The following is a 22,484-nucleotide window of genomic DNA, read 5'->3' as shown; positions in this document are numbered from 1 at the left end:
TTCAACCACACCCACCTGGCACTCATCTCCAGTTTCCAGGGTTTTCCATATTCAACCACACCCACCTGGCACTCATCTCCAGTTTCCAGAGTTTTCCATATTCAACCACACCCACCCAGCACTCACCTCAAGTTTCCAGGGTTTTCCATATTCAACCACACCCACCCGGCACTCACCTCCAGTTTCCAGGGTTTTCCATATTCAACCACACCCACCTGGCACTCATCTCCAGTTTCCAGGGTTTTCCATATTCAACCACACCCACCTGGCACTCATCTCCAGTTTACCAGTGTTTTCCATATTCAACCACACCCACCTGGCACTCACCTCCAGTTTTCAGTGTTTTCTGTATTCAACCACACACACCAGGCACTCACCTCCAGTTTCCAGGGTTTTCTTTATTCATCCTCACCCACCTGGCACTCACCTCCAGTTTCAAGGGTTTTCCATATTCAACCACAACCACCTAGCACTCAACTCCAGTTTTCAGTGTTTTCTGTATTCAACCACACCCACCAGGCACTCACCTCCAGTTTCCAGGGTTTTCTTTATTCATCCTCACCCACCTGGCACTCACCTCCAGTTTCAAGGGTTTTTTGCATTCAACCACACCCACCTGACACTCACCTCCAGTTTCAAGGGTTTTCCATATTCAACCACACCCACCTGGCACTCACCTCCAGTTTCGAGAGTTTTCCATATTCAACCACACCCACCTGGCACTCATCTCCAGTTTCCAGAATTTTCCGTATTCAACCACCCACCAAGCACTCACCTCCAGTTTCCAGGGTTTTCCGTATTCAACCAAACCCACCCGGCACTCACCTCCAGTTTCCAGGGTATTCCATATTCAACCACACCCACCTGGCACTCACCTCCAGTTTCCAGGGTTTTCCGTATTCAACCACACCCACCCAGCACTCATCTCCAGTTTTCCAGGGCTTTCCATATTCAACAACATCCACCAGGCACTCACCTCCAGTTTCCAGGGTTTTCTGTATTCAACCACACCCACCAGGCACTCACGTCCAGTTTCCAGGGTTTTCCGTATTCAACCACACCCACCTGACACTCACCTCCAGTTTTCCAGGGTTTTCCGTATTCAACCACACCCACCCAGCACTCACCTCCAGTTTACCAGGGTTTTCCATATTCAACCACACCCACCTGGCACTCATCTCCAGTTTCCAGGGTTTTCCATATTCAACCACACCCACCCAGCACTCACCTCCAGGTTCACGGGTTTGCCGTATTCAACCACACCCACCAGGCACTCACCTCCAGTTTCCAGGGTTTTCCATATTCAACCACACCCACCAGGCACTCACCTCCAGTTTCCAGGGTTTTCCATATTCAACCAAACTCACCCAGCACTCACCTCCAGTTTCCATATTCAACCACACCCACCAGTCACTCACCACCAGTTTCCAGGGTTTTCCATATTCAACCACACCCATCCAGCACTCACCTCCAGTTTCAAGGGTCTTCCGTATTCAACCACACTCACCAGGCACTCACCTCCAGTTTCCAGGGTTTTCCATATTCAACCACACCCACCAGGCACTCACTTCCAGTTTTCAGGGTTTTCCATATTCAACCACACTCACCCGGCACTCACCTCCAGTTTCAAGGGTTTTCAGTATTCAACCACACTCACCCGGCACTCATCTCCAGTTTCAAGGGTTTTATCTATTCAACCACACCCATCTGGCACTCACCTTCACTTTCCATGGTTTTCCGTATTCAACCACACCCACCCCGCACTCACCTCCAGTTTCCAGGGTTTTCCGTATTCAACCACCCATCCTGCACTCACCTCCAGTTTCCAGGGTTTTCCGTATTCAACCACACCCACCAGGCACTCACCTCCAGTTTCCATGGTTTTCTGTATTCAACCACACCCACCCAGCACTCACCTCCAGTTCATTCTCGTCAAAGATACTGAGCAGGTTGTCAGGAATGAGTTCATTGAGACCCTTGAGGAAAGCGTCAATCTGGTCCCGCACGGCGTTGGCAAGGCGATACTGGGCCAGGTGGTCAAGGTACTGCAGCTTGTTCTCGTTGGTCACCTCCTGCTTGGAGCCGTTCAAAACAAAGTCTATCACCTGTGGTACATAAAAGGGTTTGTACTTTAAAACTCCATTAAATCCTGGATAAGACCAACTACCAAAATGGAGACACTTTTTTAACCCTTTCTTCCATAAGAAGCAAGTCAAAATGGCTTTTGCAACCAACATAAAACCAGAACAGCCTGCGCGTAACTCGCAGTCTTTTTGGGTTTTTTAGCTGTTTGCTGCTCATCAGTATCTAAGGGTTGGAAATGAAGCCTTGAAAATTTGAATCTAGTAAGACAGGTATTTCTTAAATGTAACTTTCTAAGTGATTACAAATGCGTTAAAATAGGTATCTAAGTGTTAAAGGGTTAATTAATTATTGTTTTCTAATTTATTTTTGATGGTAGAATCCCCAATTTCACCACCATCCTGGCACCAAACTATTTGGTATAACTACAAATCTCAGAAAGTATTGAAGAGCGCAAACGATTAGTCCTTTACTCTGACCAGTGTCTATGGTTGTTATAGCATAGCCATGACACATTTATTTAGACCCTTTTATAGTCATATGATAATTCTGGGAAAACTGGGCTTAATGCATGGACCTAAAGTGTTGTCCCAGATAAGCATGAGCAGTCACAGGCTAATCAGGAACGAAGCTTTTTGCTTTTAAAGTAAATTTTTGTTTAAGGGCAATATCTTCTCAACAGAAATTCAAGTTTAGGCAGAAAGTGTGGTCCCTCATTAGCCTGATTAGCAGTCCGCACAGGTTAATCTAGGACACCATTATATGAACTTGCATTAAGCCAAGTATTCCCAGAACAACACTCATATACATGTAAGCAGCCATTTATTGTATTGTAATTTAGCTCAATTGCAGCGAGAGCCTTACACCCTTACACATATAGCAATATTTTGACTCTGTGTCCTGGGAAGAACCAGCACTTGATTTGAAAAAGTTGCAAAGCTTACTTCTTGATGGGGATATTATTCTGGATATCTTTGTCACTTAGTAGACTCAATATCCACTGTACTGTTGTTGGAAAGTTGTGTAAGAAGCTATAGCAAATGCCAAAGGGTTAGCCTCTTGAGCATATGACTTATAGAGATTTTAACTTCTTACATTTAGTACAAAAATACAATATAACCTATATAAACAAGATGCGTTTGTGAAACACAATGTCCCCTTATATGACGTTTGACCTTGGAGGATGACCTTGACCTTGTGAAGGATGACCTTGACCTTGACCTTTTACCACTCAAAATGTGCAGCTCCATGAGATACACATGCATGCCAAATTTCAAGTTGCTATCTTCAAAATTGCAAAAGTATTCATAAAATAAGCGATTTGGGCCACATATATTTGACCTCTGACCTTGAAGGATGACCTTGACCTTTCACCACTCAAAATGTGCAGCTCCATGAGATACACATGCATGCCAAATATCAAGTTGCTATCTTCAATATTGCAAAAGTATTCATAAAATGAGCGATTTTGGCCACATATATTTGACCTCTGACCTTGAAGGATGACCTTGACCTTTCACCACTCAAAATGTGCAGCTTCATGAGATACACATGCATGCCAAATATGAAGTTGCTATCTTCAATATAGCAAAAGTTATTGCAAAATGTTAAAGTTGGGCCAAACAGACCAACAGACCAACTCAAAATGACCACTACTATAGTGGGGGACATAAAAAAAAATAATATTTGCTATAAAGTATTGACACATGTGTATGACCTATAGCAAACAGGATGTAATTCACCTGTACACAATTGATAGATTTGTATGACTTTCAGATAAAAATCATCAAAAGCATAAAGCATACCAGCTCATCCACAAGAAAGTGACATTCTTTAATACAAAAGACATTAAATGACTTACAATTACAGGACCAGGTACAAACACATTTAAACCGTGACCTAATGGCTATAACAAAACAAACTCATGATCTACTCAGAACTGACTAAGCTTGATATTACGATGTAATGGATCATAAAAAAAACATTTAATTTGTGTAGATTCATACGCCTTATTTAGGCTCAATTGGTCATTAGTGGCTCAGGTACAACATTAAAATACCCCAGTACCAGGCGTACAGAAAATAATACTAAAAAGTCCCCAAGAATATAGCCAAGTGACTTAAAGCGTATTTTCCATACATGGGCTACATTCTAGTATACTTAAGAGTTCTTTGAAGTAGCTTCTAAGCCCATAACGACAACTGAGTCTTAGTGGCAATCACTGGTGATACATAATTCCAAGCCCAACACGTTTAGACCTATATCTTACCTTCACAAAACCTGGATTGCCGTTTGTCCCGACCACATATTCCTCTTCAGAAAATGTCAGCTCCATACCTTCAATGTCGTTCTCTTCTATGTACTTGATTTTGGTCTTGTACAGCTCCGGATCATCAGTCTCAAAATACTGCACGAAAAAAAGTAATGCGCAAAATAGAGGGATATTCCTTAAAGCCACACAACTTATTCGCATAGTAAATTTAAGTATAAACTAGAGCTTTGTCACAGACGTGACAAATACCCCCACATGCCGCATTGACACATAATATTTTGCATGTCGTCTTCACAAAAAACAGCAGACACCATGCTCAATTTTTAAAACGCACAAAGTGACCCCTTGACCTAGTTTTTGACCCAGAAAGGCCCATGTTCTTACTTGGCCTTAAGATCATCTCCATAAAACTTCTGACCAAGTTTGGTGAAGATCGGATGTAATCTACTTGAATTAGAGAGCGGACACCATGCTGAATGTTAAAAAACGCACTAAGAACCCCGTGACCTAGTTTTAGGCCCGAAATGGCCCATGTTTAAACTTGTCCTAAAGATCATTTAGATAAAACTTGTGACCAAGTTTGGTGAGGATTGGATGAAAACTACTTTAATTAGAGAGCGGACAACATGGTGAGGTTTAAAACGCACTAAGACACCCTGTGACCTAGTTTTTGACCCGGCATGACCCATATTCAAACTTGACATAAACATCATCTAGATACAACTTCTGACCAAGTTTGGTGAAGATTGGATGAAAACTACTTGAATTAGAGAGCGGACAACATTGTGATGTTTAAAACGCACTAAGTGACCCCGTGACCTTGTTTTTGACCCGGCATGACCCATATTCAAACTTGCCCTAGACATTATCAAGATACAACTTCTGACCAATTTTGGTGAAGATTGGATAAAAACTACTTGAATTTGAGAGCGGACAACATGGTGAGGTTTAAAACACACTAATTGACCCCGTGACAAAGTTTTTGACCCAGCATGGCCCATGTTCGAACTTGACCTACACATCATCTAGTTACAACTTCTGACTAAGTGTGGTGAAGATCGGATTTCCAAGTATGAAAGCAATATCTATGATACTTTAGGGGTAAAGTGGACCAAAACACAAAACTTAACCAAACTTTCAATTTTCTAAGTATAAAGGGCCCATAATTCCGTCCAAATGCCAGTCAGAGTTACATAACTTTTCCTGCACAGTCCCCTTACGATAGTTAATAAGTGTTGCAAGTATGAAAGCAATAGCTTTGATACTGTTGGAATAAAGTGGACCTAAACACAAAACATAACCAAATTTTCAATTTTCTAAGTATAAAAAGGGGACATAATTCTGTCAAAATGCCAGTCAGAGTTACATTACTTTGCCTGCACAGTCCCCTTATGATAGTTAGTAAGTGTTGCAAGTATGAAAGCAATAGCTTTGATACTTAAGGAATAAAATGGACCTAAACACAAAACTTAACCAAAATTTTCAATTTTCTAAGTATAAAAAGGGCACATAATTCTGTCAAAATGCACGCCAGAGTTATCTAACTTTGCCTGCCCAGTCCCCTCATGATAGTAAGTAAGTGTACCAAGTTTTAATGCAATAGCATTGATACTTTCTGAAAAAAGTGGACCTAAACGCAAAACTTAACCAAAATTTTCAATTTTCTAAGTATAAAAAGGGCACATAATTCAGTCAAAATGCACGCCAGAGTTATCTAACTTTGCCTGCCCAGTCCCCTCATGATAGTAAGTAAGTGTACCAAGTTTGAATGCAATAGCATTGATACTTTCTGAGAAAAGTGGACCTAAACGCAAAACTTAACCGGACGCAGACGCCGACGCCGACGCCAAGGTGATGACAATAGCTCATTTTTTTTTTTCAAAAAATAGATGAGCTAATAAGAGAGCGGACACCATTCTGAATGTTAAAAAACGCACTAAGTGACCCAGTGACCTAGTTTTTGACCTGGCAAGGCCCATGTTCAAACTTGGCCTTAAAATTATCTAGATACAACTTCTGACCAAGTTTGGTGAAGATCAGATGAAAACTACTTGAATTAGAGACCGGACAACATGCTGAATGTTTAAAACGTACTAAGTGACCCTGTGACCTAGTTTTTGATCTGGCATGATCCATGTTCGAACTTGGCCTTCAGATCATCTAGATAAAACTTCTGACAAAGTTTGGTGAAGATCGGATGAAAACTACTTGAATTAGAGATAGGACACCATGCTGAAAGTTAAAAAACGCACCAAGAACCCCGTGACCTAGTTTTTGACCCGGCAAGGCCCATGTTCGAACTTGGCCTTAAGATTATCTAGATACAACTTCTGACCAAGTTTGGTGAAGATTGGATGAAAACTACTTGAATTAGAGAGCGGACAACATTGTGATGTTTAAAACGCACTAAGTGACCCCGTGACCTTGTTTTTGACCCGGCATGACCCATATTCAAACTTGTCGAAGACATTATCAAAATACAACTTCTGACCAATTTTGGTGAAGATTGGGTAAAAACTACTTGAATTTGAGAGCGGACAACATGGTGAGGTTTAAAACACACTAATTGACCCCGTGACAAAGTTTTTGACCCAGCATGGCCCATGTTCCAACTTGACCTACACATCATCTAGTTACAACTTCTGACTAAGTGTGGTGAAGATCGGATGACAACTACTTGAAATAGAGAGCAGACACCGTGCTCACTGGTAAAACGTACTAAGTGACCCTGTGACCAAGTTTTTGATCTGGCATGACCCATGTTCGAACTTGGCCTTCAGATCATCTAGATAAAACTTCTGACCAAGGTAGGTGAAGATCGGATGAAAACTACTTGAATAAGAGAGAGGACACCATGCTGAATGTTAAAAAACACACTAAGTGACCCCGTGACCTAGTTTTTGACCTGGCAAGGCCCATGTTCGAACTTGGCCTTAAGATCATTTTAGATGCAACTTCTGACCAAGTTTGGTGAAGATCGGATGAAAACTACTTGAATTAGAGAGCGGACAACATGCTGAATGTTTAAAACGTACTAAGTGTTCCTGTGACCTAGTTTTTGATCTGGCATGACCCATGTTCGAACTTGGCCTTCAGATCTGCTAGATAAAACTTTTCACCAAGTTTGGTGAAGATTGGATGAAAACTACTTGAATAAGAGAGAGGACACCCTGCTGAATGTTAAAAAACACACTAAGTGACCCAGTGACCTAGTTTTTGACCCGGCAAGGCCCATGTTCGAACTTGGCCTTAAGATTATCTAGATACAACTTCTGACCAAGTTTGGTGAAGATCAGATGAAAAATACTTGAATTAGAGAGCGGACAACATGCTGAATGTTTAAAACGCACTAAGTGACCCTGTGACCTAGTTTTTGACCCGGCAAGGCCCATGTTCAAACTTGGCCTAGACATCATGTAGATACAACTTCTGACCAAGTTTGGTGAAGATCGGATGAAAACTACTTGAATTAGAGAGCGGACATTTAATACGGACAGACAGACCGACAGACCGACCGACCGACAGACAAGTTCACTCCTATATACCCCCCTAAACTTCGTTTGTGGGGGAATAATAAGAAACATATTTTATCTATGCCAATTTGAATATATCTGGTGGTTACAAGGTAGAAATCCATCTTTTTTGCGCTTTAAAACTTAAAAATAATCACGTTTGTCGAAATGGACATATACGTATAAACAATCCTACTTTCGGTTTTAAAAGTGGTTCCGATTGAAAAATAATAAATTACTTGCTAACTAAGCTATAGATTTAATGACAATTTGCACACTTTTAGATTGCATCTATATGTATTGATTAACATGTATTTCATTTCAAGGTCAGAGGCAAAGTGTAAGGCTTTACCTGAGAAATCAACATAAAGTTAAAACATTGCAAGTTAAATACCATTAGTAAATTGTGCGTTTTAACTTTCACAGACGTTAAGAAATGCATAGCCGATAGCCAAAGGCTTAACAAATAGGATACTCACATTGTATAAGGAACAAAAACTAAAATGGCTTTAACAACGAATCTCTGACCTCATAATAAATATGAATTATAATTTTGTTTTTTGCAACCAATATCTTGTGTTCTAATGAACAAATATTATATTAATTTTTTCTTCAAATGCCTAACCTTATTATGGGAAAACATTGGTTGTGTTTACGTCAAATCTTTTACCTTGTAATGAACTCTGAGACCTATCAATTGAGCAAGAAACGACCGTGAGAACCGTGCCTTCACCAGTTGCCTGTAGGACGATCGTAGTGATGTGCCCCTGGCAGACTCGTACAAACACTTCCCCACCACCTTCCCAGCAAACTCAAACATTTTGAGATCCTCTTCTGTATGCTTGGACTGGTTTGGGTGAACCTATGAACACAACAAGTAGTGTTAACTAACCTTTTGATGGGAGACAATGATCAATAATGTGTCCATCCAGAAAGCGCTGGCATAATAATTGTTAGATAAGGCTTGACATACAACGACAGTACTTTCAATTATTTTTAAAACTCTTAAAAAGTACCTACCAACCCCTGACTGTCGTCTGAAAGACGCTTGAACAATCCGGACATGGCTGGATCAAACAAGTGTGAACACACCGTCTCAAACCATTCCCTCCTGAGGCCGCCCCAGTCTAAACCTGGGAAAATACAAGCCATAGATAGTCACATGGTATTATTTCTTTACGTCTTTTGATGTCGTGCATATACATTTTAAAATTTATATAACACGTCAGAACAAAGGCATTTTTACGTTCTATTTGAAAAAAAATTGCTTGGTATAATTGAGTCCTGGATATAAAAAAGTTTGGGCACACACCAGTACATATGAAAGGCTACAAAACCCTCCAGCTACTGCAATAATGTCAACAAAAAAGATAGAATGTTGCTCTTTGTCTTGAACTTTTCATTAACCTATACATAAAGGTTGTTTTAATAGTTTCTTTTTGTGATGATTAAAATAGTTTGACCAAATTTAAAGATCAAATTTACAAAGCAATGATTGTCATAAATTCGCATAAAATATAAACAAATACAAATATTTACCTTGCTCTCCTACAAATGAGATTTCAAAATTTTTGCACCAGTCTGACACGTCAAAACTTTTTACAGCCTTGTAAGACTGAAAGTTAAGAAAACAACAGCCAAGTAAGACTGAAATGTAGGAAAACAATAGCCTTGTAAGACTGAAAGGTAAGAAAACAACACAAAACTAGGCAACTTCCATAATATAAGTATACAGGTAAATAAAACATAGGCAAGATAATGTGCTAATCGTTTTCTGATTTTTTGTTCACATTCATTTTATTAAACATGTGCATATGCAAATAAGATATCACATTAAAATGTGCTAATTTTTTTAACTTAATTCAATAGAGAAATACAAACAATCCTCTGTCACAAACAAAACAGCTGACAATACCAGATTAATGTTGTTTTCAGTGCTAGCTTCAGTGCTTTTAAGTTGTTGCTGGATACAAATTTTTGAGATGGAAAGACTGATGTACAGACAAATAAAGCCAAAATGAAATGCATATTCCCATATTGCTATCAATCCACATTCGTCAACCAGCTTATTGTTTTTTATTTATTGCAGTCTGAATTTAACAGTTGCAATTATTTGTTTTACCATACCATCTGTAACCATATACAGTTTGTCAACCAGTTCCGGATAATCAGCAGTTCCGATTAATTTGTATTTAATTTTCCAGAATACCCCAATAAAAACAAACTGAAGTGTCTAAGGTATACATTAGGTAAAGGAATAAATTAACGAAGTTTTAGCAACAAAGATTTTGTATTATGCTTACAGGGGGGATAAATGTAGCAAAAAGTTAACCGGAACTGATTGAATGAGTTATGTTTTGAAATGTGCATATGGTTATAGAACGCTTTATCATTTTCAAATAAACTTTTTGCTGATTGAAAACAAATTCAATGACAATGTTTTGAAATACTAATTCTGTAAGTTGAATGATTTTTAATAATTTTCCGAAGGTTGACCTTTAATTGGCTATTTTTGACCAAAAACTGCATATGCCGTCTGGCCTAACCTGTTATCATACAAAATAAATTTTGCCCTTTATTTTTACATCTTCTCACATTGACACTTAATACTGAAAGAAATTATTGTGGTTAAAAGAATTAACGTTTTTTGCTGGGTTATTCTAAAGTGGTTGACTGACTGTAGGAACCACAATTTCTATCTGTAGCAAAAACTAGAATAACGTGCATATTCCTCAAATGGCCTTCTCTCCACATACCAAATTTCATGAACCTAGCTAATATACTTTTTGAGTTATGGCAGGATCCAGATTCTGTTGGACAGACGGACTAACAGATTGACCCGGGTCGAACCTATAGTCCTTTCTTTAGTTGAATGAATATTTGAAAGGAGACAAATAGAACACATCGTTGGGGGCTGCATTAGTCTGTAGGCGTTGCAGCTGCCAAACTTTGCCTTCATGCATACATTAATAAATACAATTATATGGTATAGTCAGCAGTGTAGTTTTTATGTCCAGTAAAGAACATTAACCCTTTACCACTTAGATACATATTTTCACGCACATGTAGTACCTCAACAAGTTATATTTAATTGAAGACCTTTTTTACTACTTTCAAGTTTTTAAGGCTTCATCTCCAAACCTTAGATACTGATAAGTAGCAAATATAGCATAACACCTGAACAGACTGAGAGTTACTTGCAGGCTGTTCAGGTTTTATGCTGTTTCCACATAGCCATTTTAACATAACTTCTGAGTGGGAAAGGGTTAACAGATTTTTAATGTATACTTTATTCCAGGAGTATTAAATTGTTCCTGTAATTTCATTTTGTCAATCAACAGCTCTTGAATATTTTTTTAACAAAATTCTCCCACAGAATATAATGTAGTGATTATGGAATATATACTGATGGTTAAGACAATGCTAAGTTTCAGAGGTTGTCATACACTTTGAAGAAGGCGTGCTCGTTCTATTTTGACCAGCGTAGTGCTGTGAGATTTCCTCAGATGCAGATTGCGAACCTCATGATAGAAGAACGTCTGCTTGTCTTGGAATGTTTCAGAGCCACCTGCAATGGGGATCATATGAGCTTCTGAAAAAACTGGGCCCGTATTCACCAACCGATTCTTAGACTTAAAAATAAAGAATAGACTTAGAACCAAGAAAAATGTGTTCAGTGTTTGAATATATACCGGCCTCCACTGGTGATTATGTCATTAACAAAATGTTCTATATGAAGAATAATATATATAGAGATGTTTACAGCAGAGTTTGACTCAAGATTAAAGAAATTCTTGAATATTCTAATTTAAAGAATTTTCTTTATTCTTAGACTTAAGTCTAAGAATTGTTTGGTGAATACGGGCCCAGGTCTTAATGCATGTGCGTTAAGTATCGTCCCAGATTAGCCTGCGCAGTCCACACATTTTTATCAGGGAGGAAATTTTCCGCTTTTATGTAATTTTTCTTTCATTTAAAGGAGATCTCTTCTAAACAAATATCCTGTGCTGGCAAAAAGTGTTGTCCCTGATTTGCGCTCAATTGGTCATTGTCGGCTGGGGTACTACTCACATGTACCCCGGGTACACTTTAATATACTTACATGTACCCCGGGTACGGTAAATACACTTAAACGTACCCGGGAATTTTAACGCTAAATTAGTCGTTGTCGGCTTAAAAAATCATGTTTATATTTATGTCAATTTTCTATTTAATGGCCTCTATATGATCGAAACTCATATTCAAACAGCATGTTGATGAAGGTTTTTTTTTAAATAGAAGTTTGTTTCGTAATGACAATAATCCGTAGCGCGTTTTACGACATCGGATTTTTGGCGGGAATTAAACTCGGGTACAGTCTAATATCGGCCGGGTACGTTTTAGTATATTTACCGTACCTGGGGTACATGTAAGTATACTTAAATGTACCCGGGGTACATGTAAGTAGTACCCGAGCCGACAACGACCAATCGAGCCTGATTTACTTGTGGGGACTTCAGAGGCTAATCTGGGATACAACTTACAACATATGCATTCAGCCCAGTCTTTCCAGAATAAGGATTCTGTAATAAGAGAAATAGCAAAGCATTGTAACATAAGAAGCCCAATGTTAAAGATGGTATCTGACAAAACCTTTGGATACATTGTTTTCAGTTATCAGTGCTGGGGTTGACTTCAAATGTCAGATTGTGAAGACAAAGAAAATATCCATCAACAGTGATAGGCTCCTGTTGAAACAAAGATTAATTATATACCTGTTTAAAATATTAACAAAATAAGGCTTTATTTACTAATTAAATACATGTGGACAGTAAAATCACTTGCTGTCTTTTTCTCATAACATATTACCATAAAAAATCCAAGCTTTTACAGTATCTAATATCGTCATTAAATAGCAAAAAGAAAATTGGAATATTAGAATAATCTATTGCACAACAACAAACATAACTGAATATTCAGAAAATAAAAGGGTATCTTAGTGTTTAAAAAAATGAATATTACGCTCGGTGCCTGTTCTATTAGAGTATGTACCATCACTAGCCTTATAATTCATTTGTACACTCATAGTACCTATATTTTTCAAAAGGAATTTGGTGAATGTTGCTGCTATAATGCTCCTATCCTTGGCAGCTAAAACCACAGGGGCCTGGGCTCCATCATCTATGGTGAATACATAACTCGCTAACTGGTTGCTGTAACCACTGAAGCTGAACTGAAATAATTAATGGTTAATCTGGGTTACACACCAATATAATCAGTGGGGAATAATTTTTTCTCAAACTTTTTATCACACATTTTTTTTTTGTCACACATTTATGTCCACTTTAGGTTTAAGATAATCTTAATTATTTAATAAAAGTATTAATTGTGTGTGATTAGCACTGTGTTCACACTAGGCAGACTGGCCTGTGTTTGTTTGCTTAAAGCATGCTGCAATTGGAACAACATAATTTTTGAACTTACGACACAGTCTAAGATGCAAATGAAAAATTCCCACACTATCAACGAAATGTTACAATGCTGACTGGATACATGATTAAATATTTCATTTTAAATTTAACCTGTTAATAAGAGTATTAAATACAATAAGAGTTTAATAATGGAGATAAGCATTTAAAGTTTTGATATTTAAAACATGTATGCAATGGCTAGATTCTCCTGAGTGAATGAATTGTTTTACTTTCACTTCACCGAACAAGCGCTTCCAATTTAAAATAAAATGTTCAGAACTTCTATTTTTAACAGTTGACTGTTGGAGCTATATTCCATGTCGTAATTTTGTTACACCTCAATATTGACATGTACCTAAATGAATTATGATGATTGGTCAAAGTGTAATGACCATTGGTTAGTGACATACTTTAGTTTACAAGCTGGGCGGAGACAATTCATCTTATGTATATGATAGGTGATTCCAAAATAACAAGCAAATTCGTTGAATTGATATCCCCCGCCAATATGCTTCTGAACACAAAAGTGCTATACTAGTATTTGACACTCAAAAAAGCATTTTTTCAAGATACAAAGCTCTGTTAACTCTGTTATTAACAGATGGTGTACAAATACTACAATGGCATTTGGCATGCATCATCCTCGTATCCATATATATACTCATACCAAGTTTCAATGAAATCCGCCAAACCACTTCCAAGATATGTCTTTGGACACACAAAAAAGCATTTTTTCAAGATACAAAGGGCCATAACTCCGTTATTAACAGATGGCGTACAATGCCATTTGGCGTGCATCATCCTCTTATGCATATATATACACATACCAAGTTTCAATGAAATCCACCAAAGCACTTCCAAGATATGGCTCAGGACGGACAGAAAGACGGACAACGCCAAATCAGTATCTCTCCGCCTATGGCGGGGGATAATAAAGTCAGACGGTAGTTACATATAACCCTGTTACACTATGTACGTTTACCTTTGTAGAAGGACAAACTCTGTACGTAAACAACCGTTTGCCAATGATCTTTAGAAAGTACTCCTTCAACTTCAGTTGCTGAAAATATAAGAATGATTGTTTAGAAGGTTACACAAAAAAGTGTGTGCGCTTTATTTATGTGCTTGCTGTTATTATTTTGTGTGATTGGACCACAAGAACGACTGAATGAATGACATGGATTCTAAAGTGGATTTGTATAATGGCGTGTTGTCCTCTATTCCTGCAAATACTTGAAATAAATGTGAAAAGTTGTTTCACATATTCAGATAAATTTCCTCAAACTTTAATTTAAATTTTCTAAAAAACTGAGAAAATAAAAGTACCATACAATCTACTAGTATTTCCTTATTGCTTGCATTCATTATTTCTTTCTTGAATACTAAATTGTAACATAATATTATTTTAATTACATGCAAATAAAGGTTGCATATTGGAATTCTCATTTGTTCAAAATACTTACAAAATAAAAAAAAACAAGAGTTCCGCGGTCGGAGATGACCGCATTGAAGCCGGATTTTTTATTTAAATGACAGGAAAGTACCTTTCGTGTTTTTGTCAATGCAATACTTAAATTACTGAAATATAAGTTATAACATGGAATAAGAACTTTAACATTTTTACCTACCAAAGTTATAAGAACTTTAACATTTTTACATTCAAGGTCACAGTGACCTTGACCTTAGAATGAATGACCTTGAAATGACCAGTGGTCATCTAAGTGTGCTTGCAAACCTTCATGTCAAGTTTGAAGACTCTATGTCCAAGCATAGAGACCAGTGGTCATCTTCTAGTACTGGCCAATCTTTATTTCAAGTTTGAAGACTCTAGGTACAAGCATACCAAAGTTATAACATGAAATAAGAACTTTAACATTTTTACATTCAAGGTCACAGTGACCTTGACCTTCAAATGAATGACCTTGAAATGTCCAGTGGTTACTTACTAGTTCTGGCCAACCTTCATGTCAAGTTTCAAGACTCTAGGTCCAAGCATACCAAAGTTATAACAACTTTAACATTTTTACATTCAAGGTCACAGTGACCTTGACCTTCAAATGAATAACCTTGAAATGTCCAGTGGTTACTTACTAGTTCTGGCCAACCTTCATGTCAAGTTTCAAGACTCTAGGTCCAAGCATACCAAAGTTATAACAACTTTAACATTTTTATATTGAAGGTCACAGTGACCTTCACCTTCAAATGAATGACCTTGAAATGACCAGTGGTCATCTGTTAATCCTGGCCAACCTTCATGTCAAGTTTGAAGACTCTAGGTCCAAGCATACCAAAGTTATACCATGAAATAAGAACTTTAACATTTTTACATTCAAGGTCACAGTGACCTTGACCTTCAAATGAATGACCTTGAAATGACCAGTGGTTACTAACTAGTTATGGCCAACCTTCATGTCAAGTTTCAAGACTCTAGGTCCAAGCATACCAAAGTTATAACAACTTTAACATTTTTTATATTGAAGGTCACAGTGACCTTGACCTTCAAATGAATGACCTTGAAATGACCAGTGGTCATCTGTTAATCCTGGCCAACCTTCATGTCAAGTTTGAAGACTCTAGGTCCAAGCATACCAAAGTTATACCATGAAATAAGAACTTTAACATTTTCGAGCACGCCGCCACCCCGCCCGCCCGCCCGCCCCCCCCGCCCGCCCCCCCGCCCGCCCGACAACATCAATCTATAAGCCGAGATTTTTTCGAAAAAAATCCGGCTAAAAAGATTGTAAATCACAGAATCATGGCGATAATTTGAACAAAACAGACAAACAAAAAGCAATGTGATACAACTACAGAATTGCATTATTGTTTATATTGTGATTCTATATTTGCTATTTTGTTTTTTTTTAATATTTTGGCTAGTAAGTTACTTTTTTATGTTTTAAAATCAGAAGCTTTAAGCAACATAGAATAATAAGCAAGTTCTGAATACATTTACAGGAATGTTTATATTGCTGTTGTTTATTCAGTCTCTTTATTTTAAATTAAAAATAATAAAAAATTGTAATTCTTAGTTGGATGAAGGGGATTATCTCTTGTTCTTTTTTAAGAAGGACGATACAAATCACACATTCACAACTTAATTTAATAAAGCACAATGTAAGCATGTTTAGTTTAAACCTATTTATTTTAGCTCGATTGCATAGAAAGTAATTCCTACTTATTTGAAATGCTCTCGAGTCCGTTTCCTGGGCCTAGAACCAGTACTTGGTGTCTATATGGGAGATCGAAAGAACGCTCCCACAGCGGGGATCGAACCCGTGACCTCCCGGTCGCTAGGCGGACACCATATCCATTACACCACGGCGACCTTAAGCATGTTTGAATGGTATATGTTGCAAAGTGAATGAGAACTTCTGCTGACAATTTGTGTCTGCGGGCAGACCGGACAAACAGACAGACGGACAGGTGAACAGATTTCTTACGTTTTTCCAGTATACTCCCTTCTATTATTTAAGGGGGATATAATTAATGTATTGGAATAAATAATAAACAAAATGAACTTATATATGAGCCTTATAACGTGTTTTTTTTTTCTTTTGTTACGATTTTGAGATGACCTAGACAATAAATACACTGAGCAACTTACCTTTGGTGTGATATAGATGTAGACCTTTTTTGGTTTTGCCAGTTTTTCATTGTTGCAGGATATGAGTCTTGCCTTGTACCAGATGTTGTTGCATTTGTTCATGTTCTTCTCCACACAGCTATGGTCTTCAGCTACAGGTTAGTTAACAAACCCATTTATGCCAAGGGTCTGGAAAAAAAGGCCTTGGCAAACAGCGTAGACCCAGATGAGACGCCGCATGATGCAGCGTCTCATCAGGGTTTGCGCTGTTTGCTGTAGGGAATTTCTGTAAGAAATATTCTAAATATAGAAATAAATATACTAGACATCCCTAATTTTGGAAATAAATTGAGGATGGGAGAGTCCACTAGGCATAAATGGGTTAATGAGCTACAGTCTGTGAAAACTGGGCTTAATGCACGTGATGGAAATGTTGTCCCAGATTGGCCAATGCAGTCTGCACAGGTAAATCAGGGACAACACTTTTCACCAACAGCATTTGGTTTAGAAAATACCTCCTTAAAACAAACAATTCCATAATGCAGGAAGTGTCATCCCTGATAAGCCCTATGCAGACTGCAGAGGAAAATCTGGGAAACACTGCATGCAAATGCATTAAGCCCTGTTTTACAAGACCAGGCTCAAATATTCATTATGTCATGCTCAATAAAACCACAGGTACTTGATTTTTGTTGTGGTCCTTATGTATATAATAAATATCATAATATCATCATAAAAAGGACCAAATTTTGTTTTCAAGTACCTGTGTATAAAACCTGTTGATGTTCTTGTAATCTAAATTCAAAATTAAAGGTTCTATTTTTTCAGTTACATTTTATCATCGAAAAGACTGGATGCTAACTGCCTATTAGTTGTTTCCAAACAAAACCAATATTTTTTATCAGTTAATCAACTGCAATAACCAAAAACTAACAAGTACCTAAAATAAACACTTACAACTTAACACAAGGATGTTGAAGTCGCCATTTTTCAGATTTATGTCCCCATAACTGACAGACGCCTGGTAGCATCCCACCCTCTCCATTTTGATTTGCATAGTTAGCTGCTTTTGCCTGGAGTTGTAGAATATCTGTGTTGGAGGAAAATATTTCTCATTTGTTCCACACTGAAAAGACAAGAGCATCAAAATAAAACATGTTATATAATGTTCACTTATGAATTTAAGAAAATTATAAAAGAAATAATTCCCTATATTTGTCTCACTAGCCTGAATAATAGACAGAGCTGTTTCAGTTACGCTAAAGGTCGATTATAGCATGGGTTCACTGTATCCCTGGACTGTTATAGCGAGAAATATATAATATTATATATGAAAGTAGCTTTTAAAGAGTTTATGGCAGTTTTCTTTCTGCAATCTGTTCAGTTGTATTAAAATTATGAAGTACAGAAATCTATTTTGACAAGTATATTATTAAGGTTAGAAAGCATGTTAAAATGAAATGCCTACAATAAACATAATTATTTAATCAGTTAAACAATATTTAAATACGATCAATCTCACACCAGTAGGAAAGATTGGATTATTCTATTATTAAATTTTAATATAAAATTTAAAAAATATATAATATATATATGCAGTTTATATTTTTGTTATTGCATTATGTGTTATCTCAATAATATTGGTACGTCAAATAACAAAATGTGTAATGTATTTTCAAATGCATATACTTTACATTTATATTCTAAATTAGAGTGCCAACATTATGTTTAGTGACATTAAACAAGCTACGTATAACAACAAATAAACTGTTCTTATTTATTTTGTGTGAATCCTTTGTCCCAGTTAAAACATGCAAAAAATGTACAATATGTACATGTAAAATGTTCACTTTTTCCTCATGAAAATCGTCGGCATTAATATTTTATTGCTGAATGAACCTTTCTTGGAGCAGAAAACATTGAGATTGATGTATGACAAGTGCAGATATTGTATACATCTCTATGTGGACAGTATGGATTCAATTCTCTAAGCGCTGATAAGCTAATAAGATCAGAAAAAAATAATTTGATTGACAACGTGCATTATGTCGATAAAAAGCAAAGTCAATGAAAGGACATTGTCATAAACTCAAATTTGGCATGTGTAATAACATAAAACTGTTATCTTTGATGTTGTTAGAGTCCAGTAATTGTTTGCCCCAATACACAAGCATATATATGATGAACTTGAAATGTGCAAAAGTAATAACGAAATTTGAGTAAGCTATAAAAGTTAACTTAAGAGAAAAAATGTAAGTGCATGAACAAATTACGTCAGGATTGTATTTTCTATTTATTGGACATTGCAAAATAACGGATTGAGGTATACTGGATTTCTAGTGTCCTCAAATACTTAGTACTATTTTCTTACTGAAATGTAACCATTTCCAAGGTTAAACTAGCGTTGTTGCAAAATATTAATCTTATTAACTCAATTTTCCGTAACCAATGCAAACCTCAGCAACTCTTATCTTGAAGTAGTTGTTCTGGCCAGGTTTATATGCTGCAATATTCCCATAAGAGTCCCTAGCCTCAATGGTCAGTGGGTAGGATGACTCAGGCGTGCAAACAACCGTGGACGTGTAGTTCATGAAACCAGTCTTGGAGGCATCTATAGGCCCTGCAGAATAACATCGAGGAATTAGCAATGACAGTTATGAAAAATGTTTTCATTACATTTTTTTAGTTGCTTTCGTTAGCAAAAAAGGAGCCTTCCTCCAATACAAACATGTGGAATGAAGAGCCAGGAAGAAGATCACAAAGGCCCGGTTTTCTGAGGATCAACTGATGCAGATCACAGAAAACAGCCTTCGAGTAGGAACACTACAAACATCTAGCTTTGTCAGAGTAAACAGCCTTTAGTAGGAACACTGAAAAGATCTAGCTTTGTCAGAGAAAACAGCCTTCGAGTAGGAACACTACAAACATCTAGCTTTGTCAGAGTAAACAGCCTTGGAGTAGGAACACTACAAACATCTAGCTTTGTCAGAGTAAACAGCCTTGGAGTAGGAACACTACAAACATCTAGCTTTGTCAGAGTAAACAGCCTATAGTAGGAACACTGAAAAGATCTAGCTTTGTCAGAGTAAACAGCCTTGGAGTAGGAACACTGAAAAGATCTAGCTTTGTCAGAGTAAACAGCCTTGGAGTAGGAACACTGAAAAGATCTAGCTTTGTCAGTGTAAACAGCCTTGTAGTAGGAACACTGAACAGTTATAAATTTGTCAGAAAAAGCAAAACAATGCTCAGGAGGCATCAAGATCAGCTGCCAGCAGATGAAGAGCTCCTGAACTGTACTGATGTTCTGTCCGACCTTGAAACATACACAGAGAAACATCACCATCTGTATCACACTTGTCCATCTCAAAACACAAGCACAGTGTCGCGAGCATGAAATCTGTCATGCTGGCCATGCTCGAAAAAAGGTTCCCACAGGAAGCATAGATAAGAGCCTTAGACACTGATGGGTCAGCAACAGATGCATTTAAAGAGGGGTAAATAGAGCTTTCCTTGAACTACCTATACATACAGTGGCAAGCAGAGGCAATACAAACAGGCCTCCACTGCACAAACTACAGAGCTGAAGTAGAAGCCTTGATCTAATATAAATACAATACCTTTGAAAAAGTATATATTTCAAACTTTGCTTACTTATATCAACCAACACTTTGCACAGAGTGATTAAAAGATTGTCTCACACATTATAAACATCAATATCATTGTGAACATGTCTTTATTTAAATGTGGAACACTGAAAATGACATAACAAAATATTCCCTTACCTGCTTCAAATTTCTTTGTAAAGGGACTGCCCTTGATATGCCGTCCCCCAATCATGACACAGATGGTGTATTCTCCTGATTTATGCACAGTGAAGGACACTTTCAACAGATTTGCATCTTCCTGGTTGACCCCTCCCAAGGTCATTGTCTTGGTGACCTCTGACCCTGCATGGCTAATCTCCACAGTAATGTTGTCCTTGTTTGACACTGGGTACGGTGCGGTGCTTTTATGGAAGAACTACAATGCACAATATATGATAAATGTATTGATATTTATATATCTACATATATAATTATAGTTTGTCAGTGCGATCATCAATTTCCCAAACTGAAAATTGAAGGATTTACCTGGGCTGTAATTTTTCTTTCTATTTTTAGCATTTTGCTTCCAGCGCTAAAAATAAAAACTGTTTTTTTTCAATAGGATTGATTTAATTTGCTGATGCAAAAGAAAATTCAAGATACCTTAATTACTGGTATTAAATTGATCATATTAAAATATTGTGTTCATGATGAAATAACAATTATTTTAAGCAGTGCATTTTAAAAATATTTTCTAAGCTCAACAATAAACTTGTGAAAATAGATTTCTGTACTTCCCAGACATTTTCCTAAATCAAGAAATTATAACAAACCACAACAGATTAACAAAAAAAAAATCCTATAAAAAAGATATAATAAATTTTTACAATTTTTTTAACTATACTATATAGCTGGCATTATAATATAAGAAAACACACATGAACGTCAATTTAAAAACAAATTATAGTTCCAAATTGCAAGTGTCAATACAAATGCCTAATAATTTCTCCTTTTGCATGTTGCATGTGTGCACATTACAAAAAAACAAATCGCCCAACGTCAATAGCAGACATCTGGGATTTCAAATAAAAATGTATTGAACACACAACACAAATTTCCCATAAACTCACAAAATGAACAACAGTTATCAACCACTATTATCTTATTAACGAGAATGAAACAACCCTGAAGTCATAAATCAAACTGCCGTGAATTCCAAAATCCAGGAAAATTGAAAGCCAAATGGAAGATTATTCATTATATTGATCAAGCCATTGGGAGGATTGATGTTTGCAGATTAACAAACATGCACGGTCATTTATGCAAAACACTTTTCGGCTGCACTTGATTCCTCACATGGGACATGATCTAATATCTGATGAAAACATTGTTGCTCATAAAGTCTAGTGGATCAATACAAATTTCTGTTAATGAATAATATTTTGTATACCTGATATGTTAGTTTTGGCATTAAATAATCAATTATTTAGTTTGATTTGTATGCCTAATGAGTAATATAATTGGCAAATTTTTTTTCCGCATCTTAAAAGATCTATATTACTAAGTGACTAGGAAAACAATAATATTTGGTTATGTTACTTTTATATTTCCTAAAGTAGGTGATACAACACATATGTATACCAAATTGTATTTGAGTTGTGATTTATTTACATGTCATATGAGGTGTTCATGGCGTGTTTTTATCAAGCTCCATCAAACTTAAAATATAAATTATTTATTAACACCACTTGCCCAAACATGAAATATCACATCAACTGTAAACCTAATATGTTTTAATAAACCAAAATGATACACCTCGAAACCTTTTTTATTTTTGAACATTTAACAAAATGATTACAGCAATTAAAGTCTAAATTAAATGCTCTTTGTTCTTTTTTGCACTTTTCCGGGCGGACAACTAGATTATAAAATAACTTGTCCAGACCAAACTTTTACTTGCCAGGGGCCATAGGACAACTGTTAATGTTGAGCCCTGAAAGT

General features: G+C 36.9%; 1 protein-coding gene across 4 annotated transcripts in view; it reads right to left on the bottom strand.

Annotated features, from left to right (window-relative positions):
- LOC127870707 (apoptosis-resistant E3 ubiquitin protein ligase 1-like) overlaps positions 1–22,484 on the bottom strand; it is a 132,970-nt gene that overhangs the window by 7,812 nt on the left and 102,674 nt on the right. For all 4 annotated transcript variants that reach the window (XM_052413137.1, XM_052413138.1, XM_052413136.1 and 1 more), the window contains 12 exons: positions 20,682–20,919; positions 19,356–19,519; positions 17,857–18,025; positions 16,921–17,051; positions 14,299–14,376; positions 12,937–13,078; positions 11,313–11,434; positions 9,406–9,481; positions 8,887–8,999; positions 8,537–8,728; positions 4,352–4,489; positions 1,917–2,105 (listed from right to left, as the gene is read on the bottom strand). In XM_052413137.1, coding sequence (XP_052269097.1) covers positions 1,917–2,105; positions 4,352–4,489; positions 8,537–8,728; positions 8,887–8,999; positions 9,406–9,481; positions 11,313–11,434; positions 12,937–13,078; positions 14,299–14,376; positions 16,921–17,051; positions 17,857–18,025; positions 19,356–19,519; positions 20,682–20,919 — 1,752 coding nt within the window. The remainder of the gene's footprint in view (positions 1–1,916; positions 2,106–4,351; positions 4,490–8,536; positions 8,729–8,886; positions 9,000–9,405; positions 9,482–11,312; positions 11,435–12,936; positions 13,079–14,298; positions 14,377–16,920; positions 17,052–17,856; positions 18,026–19,355; positions 19,520–20,681; positions 20,920–22,484) is intronic.

This window comes from Dreissena polymorpha, chromosome 3 (assembly GCF_020536995.1).
Source record: "Dreissena polymorpha isolate Duluth1 chromosome 3, UMN_Dpol_1.0, whole genome shotgun sequence".
In the NCBI taxonomy this organism is placed as follows: domain Eukaryota; kingdom Metazoa; phylum Mollusca; class Bivalvia; order Myida; family Dreissenidae; genus Dreissena; species Dreissena polymorpha.
Note: the sequence above shows the minus strand (reverse complement) of the source record. Positions and strands in the feature narration are given on the sequence as shown.